At 45.4% G+C, this 24,056-nt stretch overlaps 1 protein-coding gene across 2 annotated transcripts in view; it reads right to left on the reverse strand.

Annotated features, from left to right (window-relative positions):
- Positions 1–1,424: 1,424 nt before the first annotated feature.
- fxyd5 (FXYD domain containing ion transport regulator 5) overlaps positions 1,425–24,056 on the reverse strand; it is a 57,578-nt gene continuing 34,946 nt past the window's right edge. For both annotated transcript variants that reach the window (XM_084336036.1, XM_084336035.1), the window contains 7 exons: positions 23,747–23,884; positions 22,959–23,012; positions 6,049–6,111; positions 5,634–5,663; positions 5,470–5,544; positions 2,585–2,630; positions 1,425–2,022 (listed from right to left, as the gene is read on the reverse strand). In XM_084336036.1, coding sequence (XP_084192162.1) covers positions 1,998–2,022; positions 2,585–2,630; positions 5,470–5,544; positions 5,634–5,663; positions 6,049–6,111; positions 22,959–23,012; positions 23,747–23,884 — 431 coding nt within the window. In that variant the 3' untranslated portion in view covers positions 1,425–1,997. The remainder of the gene's footprint in view (positions 2,023–2,584; positions 2,631–5,469; positions 5,545–5,633; positions 5,664–6,048; positions 6,112–22,958; positions 23,013–23,746; positions 23,885–24,056) is intronic.

Genomic DNA, 24,056 nt, shown 5'->3' on the forward strand with positions numbered 1-24,056 from the left:
TGTGGGATTTTCCCATAAGCATAGCACGGCCCAGTAAGCCCTCCCTAGCTCTGTCAGCATTTCAAAACGAGTATAATTTGACAAATGCAGTACAAAACATTTCACTTTCTTAGTCTTTGTAGTCCGACCACTGTCACATTCAAAGAACGTTTTTTTCTCTCTATTGCACAAATAACCCACATTGCAGTTTGGAATGCAGTCTTTTTTTGTTTTGTTTTGTTTTTCAAAATGAACAAAGCAAACAGACATGTGGAATCAGCCTAGAACCAATGTGCAGAAATCCAAACAGATATACTTTGAGCCTGCTCTCCCCCTCTCTCTCTCATATCTCCATTCCATTATTCTCCTGTAAAACCTCTTTCTCTGTGACGCTGCACTTGTAAACACAACAAAAGCTATTGTCCTCCATTCCTATCTCATCACGCCCTACCTTACGGGTGGAAAATGTATGCATTTTCTAAGAAATGGAAGAAATAAAGTATTGGGAAGAGGGCTTATGAGGATTTCTAAGTTGCAGGGGAGAAAAAAAAAGAGATTCTCAGGGCCTTTTTGTAGTCTGATTCTTTTCACGTCAAAACTAGAGCATTACTGGACGACGGACAATCCCTGACTTGACTCGTATAATACAAGTTGTTTTCTGTTCCAAAATCGCTTTTAGAATGTTATTTCATTCTATGTGCTCAGCTGACTGGACTATGCATTCTGGCTTTTGATAATAATAAAAAAAATATTTGCTTATCTTTTATATGCTCGATGAGTTTCAGGGATGACGCCTCCTATTGTATGCACACTTCTATTGTAATCTGTATAAAAAAAATTATTATTTTACAGATGTCTTTATGTATAATATTTGTGTTTTTATTTGTCTTACTGTATATCAACATCAAAGCTGTATTTTAGACTTGTATTTTAATTAACACATTCATCGATACTTGTTGTCAATCATTAGCCTTGTATCTGATATTATTTGACAAGGGCATTCACAATAGGTTTCATTTGTCTATAATAACATACAAGTGTACAAATAATAAGTGTTTGAATAATACAAGACCACATATCTCAAAAAAGGATTTACAGCAGGTATATATACTGTATATATATATATATATATGTTATGGATTAATTCCCTTTGCACAGCACTTCAAGCTCTCGCGTTCCTCTGTTGATTCTGTTGTGATAACGGTTAGGACTGGAAATACTATTATTCAAGGTAGCTATGCTGAACTCTGTCTGCATTATGCTGATTTTGACATTAAATGTGTTATAAACATCCACTGTCTGTTTCTCCCTCTGTCGTCTGCATCATATCGACGCCAATACGGACAAAACCCTGGATCTAATATAATCTAACGCTTTACTGACAAAGAGCCAATAAGGGCCTTAGACACTCCATACCAAACATCACATTTTAGCATTGGATCTAAAGAGCAAAAGAGCACACAGTAACTCTCAGACAAGTCACTTGGGCTTTATTTTTACACCCTGATGTGAAACATGGTGATATTTGTTGAGATTATTATATGTATCAGATTTTAGGGTTGTTTTTATAGCCTTTAATAATGGCTTCCTGTGAGACTCCGACTGCCCGTAGCTGGGTTATCGATTAGCAGGTTTTCATAAACACACTGTATGTAGAGCGTGCTCCGTCTCTGTCCGGCAGTGTGATTAAAATATGAGTCATCTGTTGGAGCCTGCATGATCAATTTGCTTTTCAGTTCAGTTTTGCCTAATGGAAATAACATTTAACAAAGATTAACCCGTTGATAATGTCGTGCTCTCTCTTGTCAGCATGATTCATATTTCATGTTTGTTCTGTATTTTTCCACTTCACTGTTTCTATTCCGAGTACATGGGAAGGCACACTCACGCAAGAGACACACATGCACGCGCGCACGCACACACACACACACACGCACACACAGATAGTCTGTTCTCCTCTTCTCCCCTGATGCACACAATGTTTTGTAGATACTCGGTAGTCGGTATATGTCCTCTGCTTAATGTCTGTCCACTTGGTATGTCCTGGGGAGTAGACACACACACACACACACAATATTAAATTAAACACCAATCAATCAAACGTCAACAAGGCAAACCACACCAACCAAACAATAAGGGAAATTATTAACAAATGAGTACTTTGCTTTACAGTATTGCCTAACGCATGCCTTAAGCCTGGCTTTCATGAACCATTGATCAACATATCCGCCTATTGTGAGTTCATTCAGGAGTGGCATTATTATTTACAGAGCTATTCAGTGTACTACGAAAACATCCATTCACTTAGCCTTTTCACTACCGCACTACAAAAGGTTTAAAGCTTTCGCCACCACACTACAAAAGGTTTAAAGCTTTCACTAGCACGCTGTGCTAGTGAAAGGGTTAATGTCTAACTGACGGTGTATACGTTACTTTATAAAACACCCCATTGTCAGCCGGTTTAGTGTGGCACTAGTAATAGCATAACGTTGTCACGTTTGAAGTCTTCTGTCTATTTGTAAAGTAGGAACTAAATATAAACGTTAATTCGATTGTGTTCTTGAAGAAGGTTACATTAGCCTGTCATCACTTTCGTTCTACTTACTTCTTTGATCTCCTGTGACACCTAGGCCGTCGACATACTCTGCCACCTAAAGGGTGCGATGAAACAGAATGAAAGGATGGTGTGGTTATGTATTGTTAGGGTGTTAGGGCTCAGATTCTAACATCTTCCAGCCCCCAACATCACTGACTGATCGAACTATGAATGCAACACAGGCACTCTGCTGTGACTTCACTGTCACCTCCACTACCATCACCTGCAATACACTGTGAACTGAATGTGCAATACTGTTACTCTTGTCACTCGTGCCTTATTTTTACACTTTATTTATCTTTTTGAAGCATTAAAACCCCTTACCATGCAACGGCCCACATTTTCTAATACAATATATGGATAGAATTAAAGCCCTAATTGTTTCCTGTCGATTGCCCTTTCAGGCGACAAAATCCGTTTAGCGGTTCTCGAGTTACATGCCGATATGTTCGGTGTGCGCCGAAGCACACGGCTGACTTTCTATTTTTTTTTAAATACCACTCTCGACGTCCAAGCCTCTACCTCTGTCAATAATTTGGCGATCTCGAAAATTATTGGACAGGGTTGTAACGAATGAGTGTGGCTTTCCAATGTTACCCCAAGTGGGAATTAGCGATTCAGGGATCTAGGTGAAAAGTCACAAGCCAAACTGGTCCCTGCCTGCTTCAAGGTGTCCACTATAATCCCTGTACCAAAAAACTCCTCCCCAGCAGGCCTAAATGACTACAGACCGGTGGCACTCACCTCTGTGGTCATGAAATGCTTTGAGAGGCTGGTCAAGGATTACATCTGTGCCTCCCTCCCTAGTACCATGGACCCATTGCAGTTTACATACAGGACAAACAGGTCCACTGACGATGCGGTCTCCCAGGTACTGCACAACACCCTTTCTCACCTTGACAGTCAGAAGGGGGGCTATGTGAGATTGCTGTTCATTGACTATAGTTCAGCTTTCAACACCATAGTCCCCACCAGACTGGTTGACAAGCTGATCGATCTGGGTCTGAGATCCGCCCTGATCACCTGGATCCTGGACTTTCTGAGTGACAGGCCCCAGGCGGTCAGGGTGGGGGGTCATACCTCCAACTCAATCACCCTGCGCATCGGGTCCCCCCAGGGCTGTGTTCTCAGCCCCCTGCTGTATTCACTATACACACATGACTGTGTGGCCAGGTTCAGCTCCAACTCCATAGTGAAGTTTGCTGACGACACAGTGGTGGTGGGGCTGATCTCTAACAACGACGAGAAGGCCTACCGGGGAGGTTGTACTGGCACGCTGGTGCCGGGATAACAGCCTACTCCTGAACATTGGTAAAACCAAGGAGAACACAGCAGGGGACACACTGTGGATAAATGGGGCTATCGTGGACAGGGTGAGCAGTTTTAAGTACCTGGGAGTCCACATCACAGAGGACCTGACATGGACAACACACATAGACTCTGTGGTAAAAAAGGCGAAACAGCGCCTCTATCACCTGAGACAATTAAGGAAGTTCAGAGTATCTGGGAAGATACTCCACTCCTTCTATTCCAGGGCTGTAGAGAGCATTCTGACTGGAAACATCACTGCCTGGTTTGGAAACAGCACGGCCCAGGACAGGAAGGCCCTACAGAGAGTGGTGCGCTCAGCAGAGCGTACTACAGGTATTGCACTACCACCCCTGCAGGACTTATATAACAGGAGGTGCAAATCCAGAGCCTGCAGAATAATGAAAGACCCCCACCACCCCAACAACAGCCTGTTCAAGCTGCTGCGGTCAAGCAAGTGCCTCGCACACATGCAGCAAGAACAGAGAGACTAAGGCTCAGCTTCTTCCCCCAGGCCATCAGACCATTGAACACTGAACTCTCCACACACAAGTACACATGAGCACACACATACACACACAACACACATTCTGCATTCGCTCACACACAAACGGTCAATCTAAACTAAATGGAAAGGACACTTTAAATGAACGAGGAAAATAAAGGTCACTTTAAGGAAAGAACTGATGTGGTTCTTGTATAGTATAGTTTAGAAATAGCAAGTATAGCATAAGGATATAGAGTAAAAACTGTATATTGTATAGTAGTGTACATAGGACCCAGTGCCTTAATTCGTAGCTAACATTGTATTGCATTATCTCAGGACTTTAACATGTCTATTTTATCATGCCTATTTTATGTACATTTTATTACCTGTTTATTATGTCTATTTTATTATTTAGTATTATTGCACAATCAAAGCGGGCATGGCCACCCGCATTTCACTGTATGCCCTGGTATGTATGTGACAAATAAACCTTTTGAATCTTGAGGAAGAGAATTCTCCGTTGAATGCATTGAAGTCTGAGAAAATCGTTTTCTGAGCTCTCTCACTTTTGACCAAAACCACTTCTAATCACTCATTTCTGAACGGATCTTTATGAAATTTGGACATGTACTACAAAAGACTTCAGGCTATGGATCCAGCGTGTTTTTTCTTTGTATATACTACATCTGATATTGCAACTACTACAGAAATACGTGAGTAACACGTTTTTCTACAACTCAAGTTCAGATCTATGTTATACTATTTCATTAGCTCTAAAAGTTAATTATCTTTATTGTATCCTAAACTTCAGAATGTCATCGTTCAAAAGAGACCAGGCTCATGCATGTGCTATAAGTATAAAGTATAGTATATTGGTTTTCAAAAAGAGTATGCAGTCCTAAAAAACTAAAAATTTACACTTTTGAGGGCGCAGGTTAAGAGGTTACATTTTCTTAATATTTAAATTCTAGTTGTAAGTCTAGATATTTTTGTGATTCTGTGTGTTTAATTGTACGGTGTAACTTGTCTGTTTAACTGTGACATGACAAATACATTTCTTGAATCTTGAAAGAGATGATGGTTTAAGGATCACACTCACAGCCCACGACCATGATTCCCAGGACGAAGAGCACCGCAGCGATGGACAGCCCAATGTACCGGGTGGTTTGGTAATCTGGACACACGGATGGACATGTCAGACGCTACAGTAATGCACCTCATTGTATCTCAGTGTTTTGTTGGAAAACATGAAGATTTTATTACCATACTGGAATGGTGCGTCCCATTCTGGATCTATGACAGGAGAAGAAAAGTACAGGATTAACGACAATAACCTTGTTCCCAGAGGGAGAGATATTGTAGATCAGAGGGTCGTAAGGGAACCGCGACGGCATGACAGACGTCTCTCCCAGCTGACGTGCCGTTGATGGCATATCAAAACCTTCCCTGCCACAAACCAGCACAGCATAGCATAGGGACACAAATATCTTATCTCTTGCATGAGGAACAATCAAGCATTAATCTGTTGGCAAGAGAGCGGGCGAGTTGCTCTATTTTACCATTCCTCCATGGGCTTTGTTTGAGAGATGGGGGATTGTGATACTGTCAAGTCTGCCACAAGATAACAGTGAAACCACAGAGCCTGTGGCATTATGAGGCGTAGGAAATTCTCAATTACCCCAGGCAACCGAGCTGTTGGTCCTCTTGGTGCTGGAGTCAGTTATTTTAGTCGTGGTTGTTGCTGAAAGAGATAGACAGTAAAAACATAAATTTCTCAGATATTTGATCTTTTTTCCTCCCCTTGCTTCCCTTTATTATCATTTAACATTTGTTCGAAATTTTATTCAAACTAGTCAGCCAAACTAGTCTTACAGTGCCACCTCCTGGACCTACTTGACAAACTTTAGCCTAAGTGATCATGTGAATTTTCCTGACTCCTCAAGAGGTCTGATCGAACACATAACCAATCGGAGGCTTTTGTCAGACTTTACCGGAGTCGGTATGTCTAGCTGTCATTAGTAGCTGGACTATCGCTGTGAACAGTTGCTCGGTTAGAATATTCCCACTAAAGTGTGGAATATTCTAGTTTTCTCTTTGTATTGTGTGCGTACAACAAACCGTAAGTATCGGTACACATCTTTGCTTGAGTGTGTCATGTAAGATTGATATGCAAATTATTTAATATTTGTAAAGTTAATGTGGAACACATTGTTATCGCATTAGCAGTAGCCTCTCTCTCTCTCAGTGCATTAGCTAACCTGACGTGTTACTTCACACAATGATTATGATAGAATTCATTGACCTAGCTTGAACCACACCCAGTCAACAAAAATCAATGGAAATGTTTACTGGGCTGCACTAAAAGCCTGTTCTGGACATGAACCGTATGATTCCTTTGTTCTGACTGAATAATATGTGGTGGTTGCCATCGCTTTAGAAGCCTATACCCTAAGAGTAAACACAGTATCGTACAAAAGTGGTCCTTTGAACTGGAGTGGGCAGCTACTAGAGCATCACTATGTCCAGAATGCAACAACAGGCTGAATCTAACCCAGATTATCTAACCTGAGAGCCTTCTCCCCTAGTTTCACAAACAGCAGCCATTCAGGACAAGTCACCACTGTCACTAGAACCCATAGGGGCACTGCCTGTCACAACTAGAGAGGGCTCCCTGTAGGCGTGAATATTTTCCATAACGGGGTTGCACTTCCGCGTTCGGTTTGCACAATCTGATTGGCCACTGATGTTTCTGGTCATGTGACATGTGCGCCAATCGTGTGACGCCTGTTTCTATCACCGGTTAAGCTTAGGGACTCTTTCGAAGTTGGTTAAGGTTAGATTTTGTCTTAGAGCAGGGCAATAGAACACCAGCCCTGATTCCAAACTCTAACCTTAACCAACTTCGAAAGAGTCGCCTAAGCTTAACCAGTGATAAACTAGGCGTTAGGTAGTTTGCAGGCTGTTCAAGTTGGAAATAGGCGCAGAAACAGGCGTCACACGATTGGCGCACATGTCACATGACCAGAAACGTCAGTGGCCAATCAGATCGCGCAAACCGAACGCGGAAGTGCAACCCCGTTAGGGAAAATATTCACGGGTCTCAAACTCGCGGCCCGCGGGCCAATTGTGGCCCGAGGGATGATATTTTGCGGCCCCCTACTTGACATCAAAGTGTAGTGTTAATGCGGCCTGCATGCTACTGTTTGCCGAGACGTTGCGCGAGAGTTGGAAGTTTTATTTATTTTATCACTTGTAGGCTACCATAGCGCAGGCTCATGACAGCAACGTTATGTTAGTGACTTGGTTGAAACGTGATTCCGGAGTGATATCAAGTAAAGTGGAAGGCAAATGCATCCTCGCTATCTCCTCTGACTGCGAGCAGTGCTCTGCATAAGCGGCTGGCTGCTCTGCCACACTGTCTGTGTCTGAGTCTGTGTACGGGTCTGGTCCAATCACATTCAGCATCCCGTCAGCGTTCCCCCCCTCACCCACAGTCTGCGAATCAGATGCAGAGTAGGGGAGTAGGGCGGGTCTTCACGGAATGCAAGTTGTAACTGAGGGGTTACAAAACCCTGACTGTATTAAAGATTGTGATAGATTAAACCACTGCTAGTTATGTACTTTAATTACTGGCCAGACAGTACATCAAATATAGATGGTGAACACCCACAAGAACACGGCATTGACAAAGAAATAGTATTTGAGGGTAATTTTATTATTATGCAACATTAGGTTACAGAATGAGAATTAGGGTCGCGCTTGTATGGCGAAGAATATGCGTAAAGTCAGTCAATAGCATGAGTCACTAAGAATAGCAGGAATCCTACGATGGGTCTAAGTTGACACCACCTGTCGTATAATAGCAACTATAGAAGGCAACGCTGGTACCGCCTGGAGACAATGGGTTCCCTCCGGGGTGTAAGGCCTGGAGGGTAGAGGAATGTTCGGATACTCAGTCTGATTCAATGAAGAATAAAGAGACTCCACGTACAGGAGTCGGTCCTTGTAAATCCAACGATCAGCAGCAAAGCAATAATTGTAATCCAAATGCTCGATAGCACTGATGACAGCTAGCCAGCCTCTGTCCACGAGGCCAGTCCGAGTGGTAATCCTCACGAGGTTGAATCCCAAACGATAGTGGAAATCAATGAGGCTCTTCTCAGGGTAACACGTTCCAAATCAATATAATCCAACCAGTAATGGTTCTGCAATCGCCGACGCTGGTGCTCCTGTGCACATACAATAAATGAACGACTATTTACTTCACATTAAATTAGGTCGAACTTGACGTTACTGCATTAAGCTCTGACACTTTACTATTCTATTCGCACATGGCTCTCAACGCTCTGTTAGACGCACTGCTGCTCATTTCACTGTTACCGAACTTGTCACACTGCTTGATTAGACGAACTGCTGCTGTGCGCACCTGCGCCAGCATATATACTTAAGTGGCTTTCTAGTTCCAAACCTAACCACTTGCCCGGAATCAATACACTGCCAAGGGCATGTCCTGACTTGCCCCAAACTCGCCCCTTGCACCTGTCTGAGTGCGAGACTGCCTGGCGCCGCCGTCAGGGGGCATTATTCATAGGGAAAGTGAATATTACTATGATTTACACGCAGGTAAAGGGATATAACGTGTATATATAAATAATATACAATGTATATAAAACAATATATGTAGATTCTCAACTTTAATCTGGCCCTTCACAACAGCCGCCTCCTAATTAGTCCGCACCTAATTAGTTAAGGGAGACAGATTAATAGTCCAGTCAACTGCTCAATGTCTGTTGTGAGGAGTGGGTCAATCTACAAAGTCAGTGGGTCATGGTCGTCATCAGGGGAGTCAGGGAGCTCTGGCAACTCTATCAGCCTCGCCACGGGTCGGGTGTAGGTCCGCCCTTGGACAATAACTTCTGCCGCTCTGACCTTCCCGTCGGCACCAGTAATCACTTTGCTGACGCGGCCGGCCGGCCACGCAGCTCGGGGTAGTGACTGGTCCATGATCATAACGACTGTGTCCACCTTCAGGTTGTCCCTGTCCTTTACCCACTTCTGACGGGCTGGACGGGATGGTAGGTCGCTTAGGAGGAAGCGGGCCTGAGACTGTTCTCTCACACACTGTTCTCTCACAGGCCTCTCGTCTAATGTCAATAGCCTCTCAACGGGCTGTACGAGAGAGTGGCCTGTGTCGCTCACCTTTGTGTACAGGCAGCGTGTAGACGTGGGTTGGCTGGAAGGCCCGGAGAGAGGGCCTTGGAGCGTCCAGCCCAGGCGGGTCTTGACCGCGACTGGGCATCCTTTGGGTCCGATGTGGGCCGCCTCGATTGGGACAATGAGGTCCGCGTGGTCGGAGCCTATGAGCAGGGTCGGTGTGGCGCCGTCGATAAGCGGTATAGGTAGTCTGCGTAGGTGCGCGTACTTCGCCATCAGCTGTGGGATGGGGTAGTTGTAGCTTGACAGACCTATGTCATGGCCTGTAAATTCCTTAGTGATGCTGTACCGCTTCTCGGGCTGCCCGGCCGCTGCTATTGTGAATGAGACGTTCTTGCCCTTTATGGTTTTCAGGTCTCGCTGAATAGTACGGATTGTCATTGTTTCTTTGGTACCCCGCAGGCCCAACTGGGCTGCGGCGGAAGCGAGGAGGAGAGTCTTTTCAGACCCATCATCTAGGACGGCGTAAGTGTCCATGACCTTGTCCTCGTAGCTCAGGAGCACTCTGACCACTTTGATGAGCACTCGGGGGCTCCCGCTATGCTTGGGGTCTATGTGGAGCACTCCTGTTGGTCGGTTGCCTCGTCGGGCTATTCTTCGCATGTTATCCTCGCACAGGAATCGGCGGTGACCGGCTTCTGGGGGGTCCGACGCAATCCAATGCTCCATTTCGGCGATGGTCAGTTTCGGGAACACGTCGCACTGGTCCAGCCAGTGTCCTCTGCGGCAGTACGTACAGGCGATCTTCCATACCTCTTTGGCCGGGGGGTTGTGACCTGTCTGTGGTGACGCCGACTCGTCGTAGTACGAGTAGCACCGTGACTCCCAGTGTCTGCTGCAACAGTCAGGACACCAGGGGGGGGGGTTCAGGACTGGTCTGTGGTGACACCGCCTCGGCATGGTACATCACCGTGACGGGCCTACTTTGGTTTCCTGGCGAACGCTGGTTGCTCTCGTGCAGGACTTCTAGATGGGCGCCGTCACACTTGCCGCATCTTTTCTTCAGGCGGCACTCGGCTGCCATGTGGCCGCGCGCGCAGCGGAAGCAGCGGCGGTTCGCTTTGATCCACTGACTCACTTTGTCAGCCGTCAACTTCTTGAAGGTGTCACATTGAGACAGCCAGTGTTCATTTTCGCAGTACTGACAGACAGCCTTCCACTTCTCATTGACGTGGGTGTTGTGGCTCGTCTGCCGTGGCTCAGGCTCGGCTTGGTGCATAACTGTCACGGACCGGCGGTTGTCATTGAACCTCTGCGGTCCATCTCTAGGGCTAGAGTCACTCCACACGAATGTGTCCAGTCGTAGACTGCTGACCTCCCTGGCGAGGAAATCAGCTAGGTCTAGGAGGGATGGTTCTGGGCCGTTGGGGTCACGGTGGTCTTTCTGCCGCCGAAAACGCTCTTGACGGGCTGGAGGGAGCTTCTCCAGTATTCGCTCCACGTTAGAATTTGCATACAGTTCATATCTCCCCTTCTCCTTTTGGGACCCCAGCATCCCCACGAGGGATTGTACCTTGATAGAGAGGTCATCCAGTGCTCTATTGTCTTTGGCTGGGGGGAGGCGGTCGATATCTCGTATTTCTTGGATCACGTAATCCCATATGCGTCCATAGCGCGCGTCGAGGGCCACCAGAGCAGCGGAGTATGGGGTGCTTGAGTTGGAATATGCCAGCGCTATGTTATGCGCTCTGGGCACCTTGAGATGCTTGAGGAGGATGGCATATTTGTACGACTCGTCGTGGACATCGGACATTATAGTCTCTAAACACATGCGTAATTCTGTGTACTGTGCTCTGTCCTCGCGCGTAAAGTCTGGGAACGTCGGTGTGCCAAGGTAAGACGCCATGGATGGCTGGGACACCGATGAGCGTAGGGGGAGAGGCCTCCTGGGCGAGTCTCCCCGTACGTGGGGTCGTGGGTTAGTGCTGGGTGGGTACCAGAGGCCGGGCCCCCAGGTGCTGCTCCTCGGTGCCGACTGTGTATTAAACTCAACCCTGTGTTGGGTCGGGGGTTTGTAGCGCAGTGACTCGGGGCTGAGGTCGGGGCTGTACTGGGCCTCCTGGTCCAAAGTAGGTTCGTGCTGGTGGGCTTGATATCCCTCCTCTTCCTCCGCTAGGTCTTGGAGTCTTCTAGTTAGTCTCTCGGCGACGTAGGCGGGATCTTCCCGTTGGCTGGGTCCCGTATAGACCGGTCGAGGAGGGGGCTCGGCGACGTAGACAGGTGCTTCCTGTTGGCTGGGTCCCGTATAGGCCGGTTGAGGAGGGGGCTCGGCGACGTGAACAGGTTCTTCCTGCTGGCTGGGTCCCGTGTAGATGTGTCGGGGAGGGGAAGGTGCCCTCGACCCGTGTCGTGATGATCTCCGGGAGCTCCGCGTGGAGGAGTGGGGGGTAGCCCTCTGGATCAATTGTTCTATCATCTGCGCCTGCAGGCGGTCCCGCTCCGCTTCGCGCTGTGCATTGGCGGCGTCGCGCTGTGCATTGGCGCGGTCTCGTTCCGCCTCGCGCTGTGCATTGGCGGCGTCGCGCTGTGCATTGGTACGGTCTCGCTGAATGGTTTCTTCAGCCTGGAGGCGCCTCTCTTCCAGTCTGATGGTCATCGCTGCGTCAGCCTGGAGGCGACTCTCTTCTAGTCGGATGCATTCTCGTTCCACTGCAGAGTGTTCGCGCTCACTAAGGGCTTGTGCTTGGAGTTGCGCGTGGAGGCGCTCTCGTTCCGCTGCAGAGTGTTCGCGCTCACTAAGCGGCTGTGCTTGGAGACGGTTGCGCTCACCCTGGAGTCGGTCTCTTTCGGTTGAAGCTGTCAGCGTGGCGATCAAGGCTTGCGCCAGTCTCTGGTCCGCCTCGCTGGGGGATGACACTGACGGAGGTGATCGGGCGCAGACAGGGCTTGGTGGAGACCTGTTCTCTTGGCGCGCTCCGAGGTCTATCTCTTGAGCGCGGTACTCTTCTCTTGGTTGCGCACCGAGGTCTGTCTCGGGTACGCGCTCTTGGGTTGGTTGTGCGCCGGGGTCTATCCCTGGGGCGCTTTCTTTATCCTGGGGCGCTCCGGGGTCTGTCCCGGTGGCGCTGTCTTGAGGTATAGTCACGTCATGTCCTGCTTGGTCCCCCCCGTGAGCTAAGTCAGTTTCGTTTGAACCCACTGGGGTCTCTACTGGAAGGGCCGACAAGTCGATAGGATTGGGCATGCTTAAACTATCCCTTTTATCCGTATTTAACGTCTTTTTAGATAAGCTAGGGGGTAAAACGAAAGCGAAGTCCTCCAGGTAAGGAGGTGGCTGACGTTTGCGCTGCGGGCGTTCTAGCTTGGGGGAGCCGTTTGGAGAGTGTTCACCGCTGGCCATGTCAATATTAATATTATATTAAATATTACACTGATACCCTCCGGCTCGAAGGACCAATTGTAACTGAGGGGTTACAAAACCCTGACTGTATTAAAGATTGTGATAGATTAAACCACTGCTAGTTATGTACTTTAATTACTGGCCAGACAGTACATCAAATATAGATGGTGAACACCCACAAGAACACGGCATTGACAAAGAAATAGTATTTGAGGGTATTTTATTATTATGCAACATTAGGTTACAGAATGAGAATTAGGGTTGCGCTTGTATGGCGAAGAATATGCGTAAAGTCAGTCAATAGCATGAGTCACTAAGAATAGCAGGAATCCTACGATGGGTCTAAGTTGACACCACCTGTCGTATAATAGCAACTATAGAAGGCAACACTGGTACCGCCTGGAGACAATGGGTTCCCTCCGGGGTGTAAGGCCTGGAGGGTAGAGGAATGTTCGGATACTCAGTCTGATTCAATGAAGAATAAAGAGACTCCACGTACAGGAGTCGGTCCTTGTAAATCCAACGATCAGCAGCAAAGCAATAATTGTAATCCAAATGCTCGATAGCACTGATGACAGCTAGCCAGCCTCTGTCCACGAGGCCAGCCCGAGTGGTAATCCTCACGAGGTTGAATCCCAAACGATAGTGGAAATCAACGAGGCTCTTCTCAGGGTAACACGTTCCAAATCAATATAATCCAACCAGTAATGGTTCTGCAATCGCCGACGCTGGTGCTCCTGTGCACATACAATAAATGAACGACTATTTACTTCACATTAAATTAGGTCGAACTTGACGTTACTGCATTAAGCTCTGACACTTTACTATTCTATTCGCACATGGCTCTCAACGCTCTGTTAGACGCACTGCTGCTCATTTCACTGTTACCGAACTTGTCACACTGCTTGATTAGACGAACTGCTGCTGTGCGCACCTGCGCCAGCATATATACTTAAGTGGCTTTCTAGTTCCAAACCTAACCACTTGCCCGGAATCAATACACTGCCAAGGGCATGTCCTGACTTTCCCCAAACTCGCCCCTTGCACCTGTCTGAGTGCGAGACTGCCTGGCGCCGCCGTCAGGGGGCATTATTCATAGGGAAAGTGAATATTACTATGATTTACACGCAGGTAAAGGGATATAACGTGTATATATAAATAATATACAATGTATATAAAACAATATATGTAGATTCTCAACTTTAATCTGGCCCTTCACAACACAAGTCGTCTCTCTCTTTCAGTCCGAGTCAGTTGACAGCGCATCTACAGTAAACTCGCTCCCAGTTTTATCTCCGTGAGATAAATGTAGCTACTAGCCTAGTTTCTAGCCATTTTCAAAGATGGTCAGTAAAAGAAAAGTCGACTGCAATTCAAAGGTGAATGGACTGAAAAATATGCATTCATCCTGAGTCCCAGCACCAAACCAATGTGACTATATGCCAAGAAACGGTAGCTCTTGTGAAGGGTGGCAATTTGAAAATAATGTATGACTGAGTGATGGAGACCATGTTTGAAGGCAAACAAAAGCAAAGCCCCCTCAGATCGCACAGCAACCAGAATAACTGAAATACTGGCTGGTGATTTGATTAAACAGCTTTGTGATAGAATAAAAAAAAATGCACTGTGCATTTCCATAGCTGTGGTCGTGGATGAGTCCACTGACACCACTGAGAAGCATATGTTCTGAAGAACCATTCATGTTCTGAAGAACTGTTCATGTTCTGAAGAACTGTTCATGTTCTGAAATGTTATTGCTAAGGATTGAGAAGATTGGATCAGTTGTACCTTTTTTTTTAATGCTTGAAACCCTTTTTTTGTGGAATATTTGATGCGGCCCAGCCTCACCCAGACTCTACCTCCAGCAGCCCCCAGGTAAATTGAGTTTGAGACCCCTAGGTATGTTCCTCCAGGTGACTTGTTTCATCATAGTCCGTGACCAGTGGCATCCAATACAGGACACAGTTATACATCAGACTAAGGTAAGAATGCTACAAAGTCCAACAAATGCTACAAAGTTGTACAACCTGACAATGCTACAAAGTCCAACAAATGCTACAAAGTTGTACAACCTGACAATGCTACATTTACATTTACATTTACATTTAGTCATTTAGCTGACGCTTTTATCCAAAGCGACTTACAAGTTCTGTACGACAAGCCATCAGGAAGAGCACAACTCTATCAGCTGAGTAACAATGTTCATCAAAGTGTTGAGTGCTACAGTGTAGGTTAGTTTATTAGGACAAGTGCATGACAGTGGTTAGTTAGGGTTAGATTTTTTTTTTTTTTTTTTTTTGCTACAAAGCGCTACAAATGCTGCAAAGCTGTACAACCTGACTGCTACAAAGCACTACAAATGCTGCAAAGCTGTACAACCTGACAATGCTACAAAGCGCTACAAATACTACAAAGCTGTACAACCTGATAATGCTACAAAGCTCTACAAATGCTACAAAGCTGTACAACCTGACAATGCTACAAAGCTGTACAACCTGACAATGCTACAAAGCGCTACAAATGCTACAAAGTTGTACAACCTGACAATGCTACAAAGCGCTACAAATGTTGCAAAGCTGTACAACCTGACAATGCTACAAAGCGTTACAAATGCTGCAAAGCTGTACAACCTGACAATGCTACAAAGCGCTACAAATGATACAAAGTGGTACAACCTGACAATGCTACAAATGCTACAAAGCTGTACAACCTGACAATGCTACAAAGCACTACAAATGCTACAAAGCTGTACAACCTGACAATGCTACAAAGCGCTACAAATGCTACAAAGCTGTACAACCTGACAATGCTACAAAGCGCTACAAATGCTGCAAAGCTGTACAACCTGACAATGCTACAAAGCGTTTCAAATGCTACAGTACAAAGTATCAATTATTAGTCGACCATCTCAAACTAGAGAATGATCTACTAATCGCAGACTCATACTGTATGTCAACAGCTGATACCCCTACACTGACATCACAAGGTCTCTAACAGAATTGTATGAGAAACCACACCAGCTGGAACTCCAGAGAGTGGCTGAGTTGATGAATGGCCCCATTATCAAGAGTGGGGACATAAAGGGATTCAGGAATTCTTAGTTTTTCTTAGTTGGCATGCTGGACCAGCAAGGGACAACTACTGTAGGTGGTCACAACTATGGTGTGGATCTCACATCACCGCCTTCTAGGTAACCTCCCTCATGACCTCAGGGTGTGTTTTCGTAGGTTAGTGAACTCCATCCACATACCTATTCCAGACTTAGCCACGTGGCTTGAATATGAGCTTAGAGACAGTACAAGCGGATGAGTCTAGATTCACCAGCGAACCAGGCAGAGAACACCTATGGATACCAAGGGAGCAATGTAAAGAGCCAAAACCTCCTCGGAGGTCTGCCACCATTCTCCATGGAGGAGATCAGACCAAAGCTACTGTTCTAACTCAACCAGGTCCCAAAACTTGAAAGAAGAAACCTAAAAAAAATAATCCTTTCTGTAATACAGTATTGTATCGGATGCAAATAATGTGATAAGAGACACCTGAAGGTACTTCACAAGTTAAATTCCAGCATGAGTCCAAGCCTCAAAGCTCCATCTGAGAATACCTGCCACCAGCAGCAAAGTGTTACTGCAAGTCGAGTCATCCTTATTTGATCCGATATTGGATGACGGCTCTGAGCAACCAATACTGTTGCATGAGGCTGCACAGCAACTGGGCCTTCAAGGACAACTGGAAGAACAATTTATTTGCCAAGATATCACGGTTCTCCATGGAGCGGCAGTTTTATTCACAGTGGCACCTGTCTCTCAGCCAGGCCATACCATCGCAAAGGCTTTCACCGCCAAATAACTGGGCCTTGCAGAGCACACATACCCTGTCAGGCTGTTGCAAATGCAAGACAAACACCTCAAGGGAGGTAAATAGGGTCCAGCATCTCTTGCTCATTGGCTCTAAATTACCCACATTTGGTCACTGCCAAATAGCCTAGGCGCTTGGGCCTCCCAGGTGGGCCAACAGTGGTCCAGACTCACCTCAGATGGACTCTTCAGGATGCCTGGCTCAGCAGCTCAAACCAGAACAGTGTTTATTAACCTCTGTGTGGCAAGAGGACCTTTCCTATCATGTGGAGAGATTGTGGCAGTTGGATACACTCCCATACAGGAGCGAGAAACTAGTCACAAGGTCAAAGAAGGATGCAGAGACCATACAAACCCTTTGCGAGAAAACAATCAGGGATTGAGGAGGTTCAACAGCACGTCACCCCCCTTTTTTCTTTTTACTTTCTTTATTGCAGGAAAACATTGAGTTAAACTTAAATTTCAGTTGCACATGTTATACATTTTCCATATTTTTCCTTTGTTTCCTTCATTCCCCCTTCGCCTCCCTCATTCCCACCCCATCCCACCCACGGAGGTTGACAACAAACACATTTGCAATATACATAAATAAATAAATAGATCGAAATATTATTTGGCATAGATGTGGCTGGGAAAGAAAAACAATAATGATATCACTTCACATTTTATCCTTGCCCCTTCTTATAGTATCCTTCCTGTTAATGCTTGAACATTTCGATCTTCTGCAATTATGTCCCCTGTTCCTCCCTCCCTCCCCCAGTTACCCACCTCCCTCCCCGGGATCTCATTCACACACATACATACCAAAACAGGGATGTGGGAGGGTGGGGGGGTGGGGGGGGGGGGGGGAACAATAAACAATACAACAATAGGAATAAAATAGTAATAAAAAATAGGAAAGTTTAGTTAAAGGTGTAAAGCTCTATTCTTTCTCATTTTCTTCATTGATAGTCAGGGTATCGATGTTTTGCAAAAATGGTTGCCAGGTCGCATGGAATGCTTTTAGGGAGCCCTTTAGAGAGAATCTGATTTGTTCAAGTCTAATGCAGTGCAGTATCTCATGAATCCATCTATTGTGAGTGGGTGAAGATGGGTGTATCCATTTGAAGAGAATGAGCCTCCTAGCGAGGAGAGTGGTGAATGCCATAACTTGCTTTGCAGCCTTCGATGTGATTGTAGGGGTATTCGGAATTCCGAAAAGGGCAGTGAGCGGGTCGGGGTCTAATGTAGTACTTAGGACCTTACCCAGTGTATCAAATATTGCAGTCCAGAACTCTGTGAGTTTGGGGCACGTCCAGAACATGTGCATATAATCCGCTGGTGATTGTTTACATCTATTGCATGCATCCGTTCTACCGGGTATATCTTTGCTAACCTCGCGTTGGTGTAGTGGACCCTATGCAAGATCCTACACTGTAGCAGGCTGTGTCTTGCACATATAGAGGAGGTATGTACAAGGTCTAATATGATCCCACTGCTCATCTGTGATGGTAATGCCCAGGTCCCGATCCCGATCCCAGTTGGCTTTTAGGGAGTCTAAACAAGTTGGGTCTATCCAAAATATTTTGTCATATATAATTGATACGAGCCCTCTTCGCCCAGTGCTAAGCAATAGGAGGGAATCGCTCCTTGAGTCTGGAGGATGGCCAGGAAATTGTGGGAATTGATTCTGAACAAAATGCCTGATCTGAAAGAAGCGGAACAGGTGGGAGTTTGGAAGACCAAATCTTTTTGATAATTCTGCAAATGAGGAGAACACACCTCCAACGTAGAGATCATTAATAGTTAACAAACCTTTGTTTGCCCAGATTCTGAATACAGGATCGGAGCAGGACGGTAGGAATAGGTGCATTGTGAGAGATTGGAGTTAGCACTGAAGGAGTGTGTAGACCAAATTGTTTCCTAAACTGATTCCAGATCTTCAAAGTGTCAGTTACGATTTGGTTCCGAGCCACTTGCTTAACACTTCCAGTGCCACACCTCTTACTCCTCATTGGCGCCTCATGCCACCCATTAACCCCATGTAAATGGTCACCTTGTTTGATGCACATCTCCACACAAAACCGGATGTATGACGTCACGGTTGTTGTGTATGCATCCAGTGAGTCGCACGTGGACTTGAGAGAGTCCCAAAGAGTGCACTCCAGACAGCCTTTCGGAGTGTCGACTGCCTTTGGGGACCAGATTTAGCGTGTTGTTTTTTTGGATTTGACAGTTATCAGTTTTTGCGGGTATGTTGGGATGAGGAGCAACATCGCACGGTCGGATTTGCCCAGCGGAGCTCTCGGGAAAGCACGTTAAGCAGCTGATATGGTGCTGTAGTAGTGGTCCAGTATGGTTGAGTCTGGGTGCGATCTTTCGGTGTTGGAGATATGGTGAGCTAGCTCGCTGATAGCGTTGTTGGCATTAGCTCATGGCTGTATGTAAACACCGGTAAGCACTATGGATGAGAACTCGTTATTGTGATGAATTCGAGGTCGGTGGAGCATGATTTATGCACTAGAGTGGAGTTAGTACACCAGCGATGGTTAATCATGAAGCATACTCCACCGCCTGCTTTCCCATACCTGTCACTGCGGTGGATAGTGTAGCCCAGTGGGGTGACAGCTGAGTCTGGTATGTTGATGTTAAGCCAGGTATCCGTGAAGCATTCCTTGTATTCCCTCTTCTGTGTTAGGAGAAGAAGGAGTTCGTCCATCTTGTTCGGGAGGGACTGGACGTTAGCTAGAAGGATTCCAGGCAGTGGGGGCCAAAAGGGCCATCTTCTGAACCTGGCAAACACACCGGCTCGACTTCTGCTAGTTCCGGGTAGTTTGTTGGAAGACTCCGGTGTCCAGGTGGAGAGTAGTTTCTCAGGAACAACCAGATGTTGAAGATCTGATAATCTTGATCCATGTATATTTACTCGTAGGGAGAGTAACTCCTCACGGGAATAGGTGAGTAGACAGGACGAATTACGAACAAATAACAGACAGAAGAGACAGAGACAGAACCAGAGCTTGTACCGGGGCGAGCCTAGCGGCCGCCATTGTGCCTAATGTAGCTCGATACCGCCGCCTGGTAGGATGCGGCCGGTACTGTACCTTCGGATTCCCACTATGCATTTTTCAGCCAACACACAGCACCATGAGAATGAATAGGGTATTAAAATCGAAAAAAAAGGAAAAACGACCCAGAAACGAGAATCTTCGTTTATGGCACTGAACCGTTGGGGCACAGAAACGAGAATCTTTGTTTTTGGCAACCAAAGTGTTAATTGGGATTGAGATGGGCAATTGGGATGTTATCACAGACCAGAGTGAGTGCTTTGAGGAGGAAATTTCCATCTGAGCCCATTGAGGTTGGTCTTCTTCCTCCCCTCTAGTCCTCCAATAAAGGAGTTTGTTAATATTACATGCCCAGTAGTAATAGCGAAGATTGGGCAATGCCAGACCTCCCTCTGACTTGGGAAGTTGCATGACTGTCCTCTTAATACGTGCTCTTTTGTTACCCCACAGGAATGAGTTTATAAGTTGGTCAATAGTGGAGAAAAAAGCTTTGTTAATGAATATTGGTATATGCTGAAAAGCATATAAAAATTGGGGCAGTACCACCATTTTTATCAGGTTAACTCTTCCCATAAGCGAGAGGGGGAGGGAGGACCATCTAGTTAGATCAGATTTAAAGCGATCAAGTAGAGGACGACAATTCTTTGCGAAGAGCTCCGTGGGCGATTTGGCCATGAAAATCCCTAGGTATGTGAATCCTTCCATGGTCCTTTTAAAGGGGAAAAGAGACTGAGGTAGCCGTTCCGCAGATGTGTTAACAGTAGGGATGTCCAATATTATTGACCTACCGATATTATCGGCCGATATCGGCATTAAAATGTGATATCGGAAAATATCGGTATTGGTTTTCAATTATTATTTATTTTTTTTACATTTCTATAACCTTTATTTAACCAGGCAAGCAAGTAAGAACAAATTCTGATTTTATTTATTGTCAAAAGTATGCATAATGTGTTAATTCCACAACAAGAGATATGTAATGTTAATTACCTGAAATTATTCAGTTTTTTGGGGGGGGGGGGGGGAACCCTGCATATATCGGTATCGGTTGATATCGGTATCGGAAATTAAGAGTTGGACAATATCGGTATATCGGTATCGGTAAAAAAGCCAATATCGAGCATCCCTAGTTAACAGGTAAATACTCACTTTTCTGGAGGTTAAATTTGTACCCAGAGAGCTTCCTATGTTGCTCTAGAATGTCTAGGATCACAGGGATGGATGATGTTGGATTGGAGACATAAAGTAGCAGGTCATCGGCGTATAATGAGAGTTTATGAACTAGACCAAACCTCTCAATCCCCTCAAATCTGTCCTCATTGCGGAGCCATATGGCTAGCGGTTCTGCGACGAACGCGTAGAGTAAAGGAGAGAGTGGACACCCTTGACACGTCACCCCCCTTTTGTGGACAAATAATCCTCCCCTTCTGCAGGCCATAGTGAAGCCATATTATCCCACTCTAAGAGGAAGAAAGAGACACTTATTAACTCAAAGATGCAGAGTCGGCGACAGTGTACAACTGTGAGGTCAAGTTGCGCAAGTTGGTAGATTCAGGCCACATCACCAAACTAATACCAGAGGAGGTCAGAGACAGTCAGAGCACCTGGTACATTCCACATCACCTAGCACAGCATAATGACAAACACAGTAATTTCCAACTGCTCCTACAAGTAGTTCAATGATACAAGTCTCAAGGAACACCTACTCTCCTGGTCCAAACATACTCAAGAGTCATGCTTCGGTTCAGAGAACATACTGTGGCCATCAGCAGTGACGTGAAGGGTTTTTAAGCTGAGTTTAAAAAAAAATCAAATAAAAAATGTCCCCACCTCTGATCGGCAGGTGGTTTTTGCACATTGCCCATACTTTTTGATGAGGAACGTGATGGGGGTCTTAGTTTCCATGATGCAACCCCAGGAACACAACTTGGCAGGCCAAAACATCGGAGTGGTTATTGATGCAGGGAGCTGTCCCTTCCTCGTCAAAAAGTAGGCTACACACAGTGTGCAAAAACACCTGCCAATCGGCTGGTGAAATATTTTTGATAATAAACAAGAAAGAATCAGCTTAAAGCTGCTGGACTTGAAAAGTGAGCAGAGCTTGCTCTGTTTCTACTGGGCAGGTAAACTCACTCTTGCACATTTCTCCAAAGTTGCCTACTGAAGCTTTTGTTTGTTAGCCCCTTAGCCAGACAGATCTTTAGCTAACCTGGCATGGCACATGTTACTTCACGTAAGAATGTTGATTATATCATTCTTTGACCTAGCTTGTTCTTGGGCATATTCTGCAGTTATTTATCACATAGTATGTCTCCAATTTGGTAGTTTATTTGCACAAAAGAGATCAACATAATGCTGGTTGACAGATTTATTGTCCAAACTTTATTAAGAAAATATTCTTATTCTTGGCTATATTCAGCATTCCTGTTATATTACGGTTCTATTCACATTGGATCATCAGTATATTAATTATGCTTATTGTATGTTGTTTATATAACCACACCTGGACAACAAAGAGCAATGTAAATGTTTACTGGTCTTCACTAAAAGCCTGTTCTGGACATGGACCGCATGATTCCTTTGTTCCGACTGGACGATCTGTGGCTGTTGCCACAGCTTTAGAAGCCTACCCCTAAGAGATCATCAGAGTAAACACAGTATTGTTGTAATATATTTATAATGCCCAGTTTCATAATGCAACAGTGAAATTGGGACATATTTTGTTCCTGGGGCATATTGACGCTTATCTTTAGGAATGTAAACACTCATTACTCATTACATTTCAGGTGCATTCCTTCAGTGTTTAACTCCTTTTTTAATTTAATTTCTGAATATTTCAATGAAATTCAGCCTCTCTAACCAAAAAAGCTGTCTCTATCTTTGGTGCTGTGAAATCTAGGAGAAAAGCGCCTCTGTATATCTCAAGAAGGACAGGGAGGTTAACATTTTCTAATTACCTGATAATAACTTTTTAAGCTTTCTGCATCCTTGATGTGAGAGCCTAAACCGTTCTAATTAGTATGAGGGAGAAGTGATACTGTTCGTTCGCTATCTGTCTACGATCGGAAATCAAGTCCTCCACCGAGAGGATATTCACACAGATATGAACAAGAAGGTCGAGGCTTTGTACCTGTAGGGGCAGAGAGCGTCGGTCGCTGCGGCGGCCGCATGGTGACACTGGTACCTAAGAGGAAGCACAAAAAGCAAGTGTTATCTTTAGTAGGGAAGAGTACAAATCTGTTGGTGCTGAGAAAGAACGACACACTCCTTTTTCTGTTTGGCCAGGGTTGTCTTCAGATTAACAAGCCGGAACAAGCTGTTCAGAAGTCTTCCCCTTTAAAGGAACACGCCAACATTTGGGGAAATTAGCTTAACGTCTTCTCCAGAGAGAGACAAGAAGAGAGAGAGAGAGACAAGAATATAGGACTGGTATCTATCTAATTTAGCAAAATGTTGGCGTGTTGGCGTGAACTTATACTGTACCAAGGACACACACAATTAATTAGCTGTAGTTAATCGATTACCTGTTTTTTTTCCGCCAGGGAACACTGCCTACTTAATCTACTGCCCAGTTTGTGAAAGTAATTTTCTTTTGTTTTGTTTGTACAGGTTGTTCCCAGGCAGGGAAGGGAATAATTAATAAAAACAGAATACATGGGAAAGAGGTGCTGGGAGGGAAAAAAGGTTTAACGTTTCTTCACAATCATGTTCCACAGATTCAAGGAAATTGTATAAAATGCAGGACATTTTAGAAATGTAAGGCAATTATGCTTGGTCACACTGTCCATATTTGACTTTGTAAAAGTACATTTGAAGCTTTGGACCCAAATGCGAACCACGCTGGTAGTGTATGTACTCTATAGGGTCAAATATGCGCTCTGATTTCCCCGTCTTTACCAAAGGGAGGCCAGAATGTACCTGGAGAAGCCACAGTGGTGTTGGTGTTGACCTTCACCGTGCTGCTGTTGCCGGTGGTCTGGCCTGCAGTGGCTTTAGGAGGCAAAAAGCCCCCCAGTGAATCAATCCCCCTGGTGGATCTGCTACCCATCCTGGTCTCTGTTACACAAAGGTAGCAATTAGCGAAGCCAAAAGTTATTTTTCTTTAATACTTTATTGTGTCAATGAAGTCACACTACATTTAGGTGTAGTATATGTACACACATACACACACATATACATGTATACATATACACATATCCACACATACATGTATGCATACACATACACA

Source organism: Notolepis coatsorum (genome assembly GCF_963971535.1).
Source record: "Notolepis coatsorum genome assembly, chromosome: 19".
Taxonomy (NCBI): domain Eukaryota; kingdom Metazoa; phylum Chordata; class Actinopteri; order Aulopiformes; family Paralepididae; genus Notolepis; species Notolepis coatsorum.